The sequence below is a fragment of the Ciona robusta genome, chromosome 11, assembly GCF_009617815.1.
Source record: "Ciona robusta chromosome 11, ASM961781v2".
Classification (NCBI taxonomy): Eukaryota; Metazoa; Chordata; class Ascidiacea; order Phlebobranchia; family Cionidae; genus Ciona; species Ciona robusta.
Window position 1 is genome coordinate 6677851 of NC_143245.1, and position 12873 is coordinate 6690723.

General features: G+C 33.6%; 1 protein-coding gene across 1 annotated transcript in view; it reads left to right on the forward strand.

The window, feature by feature from the left end:
- LOC149728852 (IgGFc-binding protein-like) overlaps positions 1–12873 on the forward strand; it is a 31622-nt gene that overhangs the window by 6998 nt on the left and 11751 nt on the right. Inside the window, exons 7-34 of the mRNA XM_089889253.1 lie at positions 396–543; positions 683–835; positions 1225–1268; positions 1947–2101; positions 2281–2382; positions 2626–2791; positions 3034–3151; positions 3409–3550; positions 3972–4104; positions 4608–4715; positions 4898–4993; positions 5175–5323; positions 5399–5496; positions 5720–5873; positions 6143–6264; positions 6412–6579; positions 6797–6910; positions 7248–7446; positions 7770–7851; positions 8129–8251; positions 9428–9529; positions 10002–10150; positions 10450–10547; positions 10607–10757; positions 11228–11349; positions 11445–11609; positions 11937–12220; positions 12561–12683. Of these exons, the coding sequence (XP_089745379.1) occupies positions 396–543; positions 683–835; positions 1225–1268; positions 1947–2101; positions 2281–2382; positions 2626–2791; positions 3034–3151; positions 3409–3550; positions 3972–4104; positions 4608–4715; positions 4898–4993; positions 5175–5323; positions 5399–5496; positions 5720–5873; positions 6143–6264; positions 6412–6579; positions 6797–6910; positions 7248–7446; positions 7770–7851; positions 8129–8251; positions 9428–9529; positions 10002–10150; positions 10450–10547; positions 10607–10757; positions 11228–11349; positions 11445–11609; positions 11937–12220; positions 12561–12683 (3768 nt within the window). The remainder of the gene's footprint in view (positions 1–395; positions 544–682; positions 836–1224; positions 1269–1946; positions 2102–2280; positions 2383–2625; positions 2792–3033; positions 3152–3408; positions 3551–3971; positions 4105–4607; positions 4716–4897; positions 4994–5174; positions 5324–5398; positions 5497–5719; positions 5874–6142; positions 6265–6411; positions 6580–6796; positions 6911–7247; positions 7447–7769; positions 7852–8128; positions 8252–9427; positions 9530–10001; positions 10151–10449; positions 10548–10606; positions 10758–11227; positions 11350–11444; positions 11610–11936; positions 12221–12560; positions 12684–12873) is intronic.

Here is a 12873-nt window from a genome sequence, read left to right on the forward strand (position 1 = left end):
TTGTACTACTGATGTTCATATATTAAAAGCCTAATTTACTTTGGCAACGGAAGGCCAAAAACGTGCACGCAACAGCAGCTATTGCATTTTGTTTTTGTAGCGGGGAAATGCCCAGTTTTGTTACTAATAGCGCGAAAGTTCTCGTTATGCTTTTTGCATTGGACGAATAAAAACTGCATATTTAAACCTGCTTAAAAGGTTACACTCGCGTTTGTTAGAAAAAACATTTATTGCAACACTTTATCACTAGAAATGAAAACATAAACACACAAATACAACCAGAGCGCGTATATAGTTATGATTGCAAATTCAACAACTTAATGAGTAATCACGATTTTCCGTTATGTAATTTTACCAATTTAAAGGTTAGTAACTTTAACTTTAATATTATTTAGTTGAAGAAAACGAGCAACGGCTGCAAGATCGTTGTCTTAATGTGAAACCACGAGTGATCATCAATCCAAATTCCGAAGTTTTTTTCGTGAAAGTAGGCAGAACGTTTCAAGTTACCGCTACTTCTTCTGCATGCCACCCACGAGACAGGTAAACAAATTAATGTTTTAAGTTTAATTTTTGATGTGTATAGTTGCATATCTAACTCGAGTGTGATTTATAACTACCTATACAAAAATACAAAGTATAAATATATATACACTTTTCTAACTTGTTTGTTTATTTCAAGCATACGAGCATTCAATGGCACCGGACCCACTGGTGTGTTGCAGTCAAATATAAGTTTTGTAAATAGAGAAGCAAGTATAAGTGTATCATGGACACCAAATGCACAACAGAGCGGCCGCCACACTTTCTGCTTTTCAGCTGAAGATACTAACGGGTCAGTGTTTTATTAATGTTTAATTGATGGTTATACTAGGTTCACAGCTCGATGCTGCCACCATTGGGAAACTATGTGTTCTTTGACAGGACACCTAAGGCAATTGCTCCAACCTAGTGGCACCACTGATGGGTTGTCTGAATTGTCAGTTAAACATTAAAAAAACTCAACAAAATTGATTGCCAGTAACAGATCTGGGTTGCCACTGGTTTTAAACGGTTTATTTGCTATATTTATTTAGTCATTTTGGTTTTCTTGTGGTCTTTATAGCCATTCAAGGATTCTTGTGGTCTTTATAGCCATTCAAGGATGAAACGCATGTTAAAATTTTGTTGCTTTTTTCTTAGAACATTACGCATATTATAATGGAGTTTTTGTTATATTTGCAGCTTATTCTCTGATCAAACCTGCTTTACTGTTGTAGTGGACCAGGGTAAGCTAAAATTCAAATTCGATTAACTATCTAATACATTCCTTTTTTACCCCTTCTATTCTTTTTCCAAAATTAGTGCAAAGGAGAGAGTATAAGAAAAAGGCAAAGTGTGTGGTAGGCTAGTACATCTCCAATACGTTGAATGAATCATACAGATAATAAACCGACTGTCAAAACAGAAGTTAATTTTTTGATGAATTGGGCGTGATGATTACACAGTGACTAACTATGTGAACCACTCAACTCGAAAATTTAATGCTAAAATTTGGTGTTTCAAGATAAAATATGGTTTACCTATTTTTTTGGCATTCTTTTGGGTGTGCTCATATTGCTTAAAATTGTCTACACCTGTACCGAGTTACATGTTATCAAGCTACAACATCTAAAACCGTTAATTGAACAGACCAAATCACTACTTCGATCAATTTCTAAAACAAATTTAGCACGTTTTAATGCTCGACACTGCATATAAAGATCTAGTATTGGATATAAAAGTAATGAAAATGAGCTATTTATTAATTGGTATACTTTATGATTTTAAAAATTCAAAACTATAAACGAAAATGTGCTGTTTTAGTTTTAAATTTATTTCCTGTGTTTTGTTGTTTTAGGAAAATGATTTTTGGACAATTTAAACTTATTTTTCAATTTGGTAAATTTAATTCTTTAATTTTGTAGAGTTAAAATACTGTCGTGGCATTGGGGGTAGCGAATACATCACATTTGATCATCTGCATTATTCTTTTGCTGGAAGATGTCAATACCAGCTTGCGTTGACTACATTTAATCCATTCTATGCCTATTCCAACAACCTGCAACCGTTCAATATATCAGTAAGCTAACTATAAATAGTATTCGACTGTTTTCCAATCTAAGTAAATTACAAAAAGTCACGTAGTGTTGTCTAAATTGTCAGTCATACATTAATAAAAAAATTGAATTTTTGTTCAAAAGTTTATTTCACAGTTCCCAGAAATTTACTTAATTATCCCCAATTTTGTTGTATTACTAGGTAACCAATGATGCAACTCGAAGTGGGGAACCAAGGATATCTGTTATTAAAGTGACAATTGCACAACGATTTGTAGAACTTCATAGAAACAGAAGAGTTATTGTAAGCTGGTATTTCGGAGAATATAAAATTGCTGGTTTTTTTGTTGAAAACTTTGGTGGCTCTTTTAAAACGCATTTAAGCATCTTTATTCCTCCAAAAAATTTTGATTTTGTTTGATAGGACGCTTTCACTACTATTTACCCCTAATTACGAGAATAGGATACCTGTTATAATATTGGACGTTTCCCCACCACACAAGGATAAAAAGCTTCACTCATTCATTCAACTCAATGCCATTTTCAGGTTGACGGAGAACAAGAAATATTACCCATAGTTCTCTCTGGTTTCCGTATCGACATTCGAGGAAGGTTCGTAACCATGACGACTACATCAGGAGCTGTGATCAAGTTTGACGGCGAGACAAGTTTCATCATCGGGTTGCCAACCACATATTCTGGACATGTTCAAGGTTTTTGTTTTTTTAAAAAAATGTATGTGTTCTTGGGGAAGATACTGTATGTGTTCTTGGGGAAGATACTTCTGAGCGTTATATAATGCCTAAATAAATAAATTTTGATTATTAATAAAATATATTGCCAGAAGCTTAAACAAACCTACAAAAGGGTATGTTACAACTTACAAAAAGGTGTGCTACTTAAAGCTATGTGATAACAAATATGTTACGCAGGTTAAAGCATTCATCCATTACAGGTTTATGTGGCAACATGAACAACGACGCCAGTGATGAGTTTCTTGACTCCCGAAGAAAATCTCTCGTCCCTGTTGTTATGAATCCACTTGAGTTTGGAAACAGATTTGTTCTCGGAAGGTTAGTAGATTGTATTTAGCAGGCATGCTCTCTATTTGACGATTTGACACTTTATTTTAACTGTTTTGGGAGTTTAATAACTGTTGTGTTGTTGCTAATGCTGTGCAATAAACCACCCATGTTATACTTTTCAAGTTGCTTTACCTTGTGAGAAAAACTAATTGATAATTATATATAGTAGGGTTAGACAAAAAATATAATAAAAAGGTTGTATCTTTTTATCCCACCTTACTGTATCATGTTTTCTATTTACATAGATGCAATACACCCCCAGTACAACATGATGAATGCTCCAGACCAAGTAATGCTGCCAATATGTTGGCATGCTCTTTGCTCACAGCAACTGAAGGTTGTTTCTCACAATGTCATTCAGTTATTTCACCCGACCCATTTTATCAGGTACAAAATCTATAGTATAGACTCTATACTGAGGTAATGGTTGAAAAGTGAGGTTCCAAATTTGAAATAGTTTTAATTTATATTTTGTTGAATCACTATCTGAACCAGCGCCATTGCACAGTAGTTAGAGCACCTGCCTCTAACACAGAGGTTAGGGGTTCAAAGTTTGACAATGCTTCCATTTTAGAAGTAAGCATTTTTTAAAGGGGTCTCAAGTCTTATTTAAACAAGCAGACTCTTCTATCAAGTATTTATTCATTTGTAGGAGAAATACAATTTTAAGGTAGTAATATCCTACAAACAGTATAATGTAATAAACCATACAATTACACAACATCAAATTTTGAATCTGAAAAAAAGTGTGCCTAAAAACCACACATTTAGTAACCTGACGCATTATAAAACTTTGTTTTTCATCTAGAGTTGCATAACAGCGCTGTGTCGTAGCACAGTATACCAACGAACCACACTCAAAATACAGATAGGGTCGTATGCTGATGCTTGCCAGTTAGAAAGTGCTGAGATATGTAACTGGCGTGATCGTATTGGTGCAGGTAACTGACATGTTTTCCTCGATTATCTTCAAGATATATCGCGCGTTATCCACTAATCTGTTTTTTGCTTATTTTTTTTAGAATTTTTTCAGTTGTTCAATTAATTTTCCTGATAAAAGATAAGTGATTGTAAAATAAAGATGTTAATATCGATTTGTTTTTTAAAGTTTTTGTTTGATTTCTAAAATATTTTAACATGAAATTGGAAATTTTGAAAAATAAATATAAGTTCATTAAATGAACAAAAACTGTATTCAGTTTGTTTTTTAAATGTTTTATTCATAAAGTTAAAGCAAAGAAAATGATTTTCAATTTTTTTACATAATTTTACAAACAAACTATATATATACAAAATTATTATTTGTTAAGACTAAATTCACAAAAACTCTGCTTCTGGAAAAAATAACAGCAAACATGACTTCAATTAGGGAAATTTCTTTTGATTACAATATACTTGATTTAGTAAACAGAAAATGTCGACTTTAATCTAAATATCCCCCCAGCTATGGAATGCCTACCTAACTCTCGTTATGTGGCATGTGGTATGTCGGAACCACAAACTTGCGCGAACCTTAATTCACCTCCACTAGCTACAACGTCATGTGTCGAAGGTAGGGTGTATTTGGTGTTGGGTTTTTTAACATTTTTTATTATTTTTTAGAAATTTGAAAAATTCTAATTTGTTCTTTTCTTAATTTGTTAGAAAAATGTGTAAAAACACTAATCTGGTAAAAATATACTTTGTTTTGTTTATTAAAAATAAACTTTGTTTTTTTTTGTTTTTGTCATAAAGGTTGCCAGTGTGATGAAGGGTATTTACTTTCTGGTGAACAATGTGTTCACCAAAGTACTTGTGGGTGTTTTATACAGCGGAAATACAGACTACCAGGTAAATGGCTGTATAGCTGTACTGCTAGGGTGCCTGGAATGGCACATATTGGTCAGGAACATGGTCCTATTTGAATATTTTACTTTAAAAGACTGAAATTGCCATTTCATGTGAATAATATTGGACTTGATTTTTTTGTTACATATTTCATAGCACTTGTTTTTTTATCTTCAATTTTCAGGTTTTACGTTCCGAACCAGTGATTGCGCGCATGAGTGCACATGCGTCGGGGTGAATCAAACCTCGTGTGTACTAGCGCCTCCTTGTGGGGTAAACGAGCACTGTGGTGTACGACCCGATGGGTTCAGTCATTGTTTCGAACGAACACTGGTAAATAATTGTCACAAATTTATTTTAAATTTAGTGAAATTTATTTTTTCATTCCTAATTATTTTTTTTTCATAGCTGCCAGCTACATGCCACGCACTGGGAGATCCACACTATCAGACTTTTGACGGAGCTGCGTTTGATTCAATGTCTACATGTGCCCATATTATGGTTAGGTAAGTCTATTGAGGCCAGATGCTACTTCTACTCATGGCGTGTCTTTTTGGGCAAGACACTTATCGGCAATTGCTGTAACTCAGAAGTCCCGTGTGCGCATGAGTTGTATGAAATAAAACAGCTGTGTTATATTATAACGATTGCCGTTATTCTGCCGAACAAGAATAAACAAGCAAATAAATAAGTGTCATTCATCCATTTATTAATTTACCCACTTAACAGATCACGTGCCGATTCCACCATCACCCCTTTTACTGTGATTGCTATAAACGACCAACCAAGAATAAATCAGACTGTATCTCATGTTAGTGAGGTTCATGTTGTGTTTGGGGTCAATCAGACAAGGATAACACTGAAGGAAGGGCCAGTTATCATGGTAATTTATATATTTTTTTTGCATTTTTGACATATTTGTGAGTTTTATCGAAAAATAAGTTTTGCTAGTTTAATGATAATAAAATTGTTGTTTTTTTGAAAAATGTTACTAAATGTAACATTATTTTAACGTTATTTTAATTTAATTTTTTACCTTTTTTAAAGTTTTTTTTAATATTTACCTCTTTAAGAAAATGTTACTAAAATGTGTTCAAAGAAATAGTCTGTTTTAATTAACAACCCAAAATATTTACAATTATAATTTGCCAGGTAAACGGGGCAATTGCTTATCCGGGCGCTTCTTTTGATGGCTTCACCATTAGAAAAGTTGGAGTTTTTGTAATTCTCTCCTTCAACTTCGGTCTTGTTGTAAGATGGGATGGTGTGGATAGGTAAACTTGCAAAAAATAAATTTAAGTTATAGCTTTGTTTACAGTAGCGAAGCTTGCAATATGAAAATCCGTTAAAACTAATTTAAAAAAGCTTTAATATATTTAAATCTTTTCACAAAACTCTAATAAATTTAAATATTTCAAAAGGCTAAGAATATCTGCATGGAGCCCCCTAAGTCGTCATGTAGAAGGGTTATGCGGGAACTTTGATGGCGATCCAACCAATGACTTTGCTGCAGCTAATGGTGGAGGACTTATTACTGATGTGGATCAGTTTGTTAACAGTTGGATGGTTACTGGACCTGATATTAATGGGTAAGTTTAATCAATTTATGAGTTGTATGTTTTTTTTATTTTTATTTTTTTTAAATTGATTTTTATAGTTTTTTTCATTTAAATTTTTGTAGTTCTTTTTTTTAAGTATTTAGATATTTGAGTTGTGTGTATGAAACAGAACCCCCGTGTTATAACAATTGTCTGCCCAAGGATGAATAAATTACATTCATTTATTTTGCATCATGCATCTTTACAGAAACCTATACCCCATACCACAACGCAACAGTACAGAGATTTGTATCAATCAAGGTTTGACCACACCTGAAGACTTAGCAAATTGTATTGCCCTAATCCCACAGTCTAACTACAGGTAAATTTAAGGTCGTTTTAACACACGTAGGGTGGGTAAGATGGTACCGTTATTTTTTAACAATTAACAACACCATTTTATACTTTTAGAATTGTAAAGATAGGGTTATATAATTCTGTCAAGGCACATAACAACAATTGCTCTAACCCAGTGGTCATTAATGGGTGGTCCTACACATACATTAAAATAAAAATTCTCCACCCTAAAACAATCACCCACAAAGTTACATTTGTTGTAACTCGTAAACTGGCACAGGTGTATAAAACAGAACACCTGTATCAAAACAACTGTTGTTTTCCGACCATGCAAAATAAATCAAGTTACATTCATTTTTTAGTTGTCGTTTACGTCGTGTTGGAGACATAGCACCTCCATGTTCGGACAACAACAGACTCTTATCGCATATGCGAGATTGCGCAATCTTAACAAGTACCACGGGACCATTTGCTCCATGCCATGGAATAATTAACCCAAGACAGGATTTCAAAAATTGTGTATTTGATTTATGTGCGTATGGGGGAAATCAAAGTTATATGGTAAGCGTTCATTTCAAATAAAAGACCGACTGTGCCATTTAAGCGAAACATATATCTCTTATACAACAATTGGTTGAACTTGATTTTTCATTTTCGTTTTCGTTGCACCAGATCCTTATTATATGTTAAGAGCTATGTATTTTTGTTTGGTAACTTTACGTCCATTCTATATTATGTGGGTGAGGTCCCGCAGCAAGGGATGCCATGGGTTCTAGGATTAGGGGTTTAGAAACAGAACACCTATGTTATATCGAGTGTTGTTACAAGTAACTTACATTTATTTGTTCATTCTTTCATCTAATCATATACCTTTACTTATTTAGGAGCGAATTTTGTCTTCTTATGACTACGACTGTAGAGAACGTAATGTAACGGTTACTGGTTGGAGAGAAGTCTTGGATTTGCGTGAGTATTTTTCCGTTTAAGTCTTTTTGTATGATGTGTATTACCACTTACATAAAGTTTACTGGGTGTTGGAGTAATGGGCAAATTCTGGTTTAAATCCCAGGTCCTTGACAAGGAATATATGCAAAGTTTAAATGGAACAGATATTACCTTAAAAATAAAAATTAAAACACAATTTTTGCGTTTTTTGCTTGTTTTTTTTATCTTTCTCTATTCTGCTACAACTGTTTTTTATACCACTAGCTGTTTCTGTAATAAAACTCACTTTTTCCACTAGCATTCCAATGCTCTGGAAATATGGTCTTTAGTTCTTGCATGAGTCAGTGCCAAGCTACTTGTTCTGATCCGGACCGAAGTATTTGTGAATCGAATCTTGATTTAGGAACACACTGTGTTGAAGGTAAACTTAATGTTTGCTTTATTATTGCTTGTTTATTCTCACATAGTGGACATTACAAGAGTTATAGTATGTGTATCATAACAATGAGTTCAACCTCCACTGATTTTAACTGATGATTTTTTTCTTTTCTTATTTTTTTAATAGTTTAATATTTGCTACACTTCTTGCCAGCTTGCAAGTTACCACACATGTAACTGTGGAGATTTAGTTTTTATTTTTCTCTGTATGGCTAAAAATTTGGGCAACTCATTAGTGACCACTAGGTTGGAGGAACTGCCATTAAGTATTTTGCCTGAAGACACACATGCTGCTCATGGTAGAATAAGTCACCATGAACCCAGTAATCTACAGTTACATGCTTCACTGTATAATTACAGCTTGACTGCTTTATGAAAGAATTGCTTTCAATTTCTCAAATTCTGGTGGTTTGGTTTTGAAAATTCCCTCTAAAGTTTACGTCATTTTATACCTTAAGCTATTTTCATTGGTACAAGATCTGTAGACACGCCTAAGATTTGGGATGTCTTTTGTTGCACCAACTTTAACTAAGCTTTATCAACAAATAAACATTATCTAACCATATCCGTTTTACAACCTTATTGCCCTGTGTTCCATGTCAAACCACACAAAAGTGTCTTTCAGAGAAAATTTTAAAACCAAACTACTAGATTCTGAGAAATGTTAAGCTTTCTAATAGAGTTGACTGTAGTTATATGCTACAGAATGCAACTACAGGTTAATGGGTTTGTACCTATACGTTACTTGGGGTAAAAACTTTTAAATAAACTTAATCAAAACACTAGTAAGAAATAAAAACATGAATCATCTTACCCCAACCTACCCAATGACACACACAAACACCCATAGTAGTACCTCTTACCCCTATATATACTGATGCTTTCCAACTTCTTACAAAATTTGAGTTATTTAATAAATATAATGTTTACAAAAAAGTTTTTCAATAAATATATTGTTTACAAACTCAGCTGTATTTCATGATCAAGTGCATCAACGAAGCTTTTTAACTGACATTTATTCTCACAATTTTTTATTTATAGCGTGTTTTAACATCTGGTATTTTGCTATTAATTCCCTTTTCTTTGTTCTTCAAATAACATGATCTTGCTATCATTAAAGGATTAGATAAAAGTGATGTAATGTTTTTACCTTTTCAAGGTTGCCAGTGCCCCAACGGATTTGTTCAATCGTCAAACAACAGCGGTTGCGTGCCACAAGAACTTTGTGGTTGTGTGGTCAATGGTAGATACCAACTTAGAGGTAAATCTGACATTTGAAAAAGTTTACATATAAACATACTATCGATAACTTGATCTGATTATGCCAGAACATATTCTGCAAATGAATATTGTCATTGTCTAGTTGTTATTACATAATTCTATTTATAGCATTATCAGTTATTATTATCTGATTTGGAAATTGTTGTTGGTAATGTTTTTTTTGGTAATTAAACTTGTTGACTACTAAATTACATGCTTTTCCTTTATGCAATAAATAAAAATACTGAGGTAAAAAATATATTAAATAAAATGTCCTTTTTCCGAAAAAAATGCCCGCTTACAAGTTATAAATCTGATCATTGGGTTAAAGTAATTACATTAAAGTGTCTTGTACAAGAACACAGTTTGACTAAAAAATAAACCATCAGTTTTGCGATTTTGCGTACAAATTTCTTGATCCACTTAGAAAAATTTGTTTTAGTTCAAAATTTAATTTAATAATTTTTATGCAGGTTTTATCTACCGACAAAACAACTGCTCAGAAGAATGTGTATGTATGGGAAACAATGTAGTTCAATGCAACACTGTACCAACTTGTAAGATAAACTTGGAATGCAGGACCGACCAGTATGGATACCAAAGCTGTCATGGACGCTTAAGGGTAAGATTTTCTGAATTAACAAGTGTTATTCTAACCTTATATGTTGATACCTACTTTTGAAATGCTTAAACTAAGGAAAACCTGTTTGTTCTAAAAATTAAACAATATATATGTTTGAGAGTGGTTATAATTTAGGTGTTCTGTTTCATATCCCCCGTGCACGCTTAAGAGTTACCATAGATTTAAGCCATGAGCAAAAGGTTGCTTGCGACCGCTAAAAACTTTAGGCCATCGTAACAAGCCACTACTAGCATTTAAGTAGAGTGTGTAAACTTAATGTGACATGCTGTTATTTGCAGAGAAGAGCGACATGTAAAGCGGTCACGGATCCACATTATATGACGTTTGATAGAACAAGATTTGATTCCATGGGAACATGTGCTTATATCATGATAAGGTATGGAGTGTTATTGTATTTGTTTTTAAACTAGTCTTAATTTTCCTTGCGTTTGATAGAAACATAGCTGGATCCCGGGCACCTAACTTTACAGTGATAGCAGTGAACGTACAACCGTTACCTCACCAAATTGTATCTCATGTAAAAGAAGTTCATCTTCTGTTTAATGGAAACGAAACTATGGTGTTCCAGGAAGGCCCCGTGGTTAAGGTATTTTATTAAGTAAATTTTAAACATTAGTTACAGCTGTATATGCATGTAATGCTAACAAAAGCAATGGATATATGAATCTATATATTATTACATATTGGTTGCCTTTGAAAACTATTTTATGATGAACTATACATAGCTGTTTAAATGTAGAACACAACATCTATCATTACAATTGATTGGATAAATGTCAGTTGACTTTGCGTCATTTGGGCAATGTCATATGTTTTTATAACACAGGTGTTCTGTTTTATACACCTTATGCTCGCTTACAAGTTACCACATATGTAACTTTGGGTGATGTTTTTTATTTATTTTTGCTGCTTTTTCCACACAGATTTTACCACTTTTACAAAAATCAGGCTACAAATTACAAACTAAAAGTAATATATTTTGCTGCTGTTGCTACCAGATATCATATATTTTCTATAAAATGGTTTTTGGCATAAATTTTCTTTCTTTTTTTACAGTGGAATGGAAGAGTAATTCTACCCGGAACGACCCAATCTAACTTTGTTGTAACTCGTGGTGGTCGATTTATTGTTGTTGAGTTTGACTTTAGACTCGTCATAAAGTGGGACGGAATTGACAGGTATGGCAAATTTTAGTCTTTGTAAAATTTACGTTTAAGAGCTTTTGTATAACATTTTTAATGACAAAATTATTTTATTAAAAATATCTGATCAGAGTTCGAATCCACGCCTGGCAAGAACTGCGTGAGCAAGTTGAGGGTTTGTGTGGGGATTTTGACGATGACGCGTCAAATGACTTCCGTACAAGCTGGGGTGAAGTGACGACAAATCTAACAACATTTGTGAGAAGTTGGGAAGCATCAGGATATAGTGCAGAGGGGTAAGTGCCAATATGAGGGCAAGACAACTGATGGAATTACTCTAACCCAGTGGTCTATTATGAGTTGTAAGAATTGTCAGCCATACATTATTAAAATAAAAGAAATTTGATTAGCTACAAAGTTACACACATGGCAACCTATAACGACTATTATTGCTCTGCCAAGCGAAGATAATTTAGTAATTATTTAAAAATTTTATTTTTAGTATAAAGGCATTGTTGAAAATTGTCAATCTGAATAGAAAGGTCTATACGAATCTAAGAATACATCTTAATACAAAAAGTCCAATCATAAATTCATCATATAACATTTTTCTAAATTTCCAGTTGCTTCCTCCCCCCTCCTGCCAATGCATCAGATATTTGCCCAAGTCAAGACGCATTGCAAAGATTTGGTCGTGAGTGTTCCGTTCTCATGAACAAAACTGGCCCTTTCGCCGACTGCCACACACAAGTTAACCCTTGGAGTTCTTTCCGCGACTGCTTGTTTGATCTTTGCGCCACAAATGGCAGTTCTGCGCTAAAAGATCGGATTTTTTCGTCCTACACAACTGACTGCCTGGGAGCAGATAGACAACCTTCAGATGACTGGAGACAAGTTGCTGATCTGCGTGAGTTTATTGGAGAAATATTATTTTTTCTATATATTTGAATGTGGGATTTTGATTTATTTGTAATTTTAATGTATAAACGAATAAATGTAGTTTGGTTTATCCTAACGCTCGTGGGGAAACGATAGTTGTTATAGCACCTGTGCTCTGTTTCATACACCTCGGGCCCATTTACAAGTTACCACATAGGTAACTTTATGGGTGATTGTTTTTGTATATGGCTGATATTTTTACTGAACGTCAAATTCAGTAAAAATCAAATGTACATCAAGCAAAACACTTACAAGCATTTCTTTCGCAAGTTTTGTGAAGCCATTTTAAAGTATATTTGTTTCTGCAGCTGTGAACTGCCCACCAAACCAGCATTACAATGTATCTGCACCACCATGCCAACCATCATGTACTGACCCTCATGCCACTAACTGTAATATTAGTGACAGTGTTGATTCTACTAATGTAGAAGGTATGTATTGTATTAATATAATATCTGATTATAATAGCAGATTAGCAGTACATCCTAGTTTTAAAACATAATTATATTATAAGGGGATGTGTAATGTACAGCTTATCCTCACCTGGCTGGGCAACAACAGTCGTTATAACATGGATGTTCTCATTCTTATACTTCATGTCAGCTTACGTGTTACCACGTA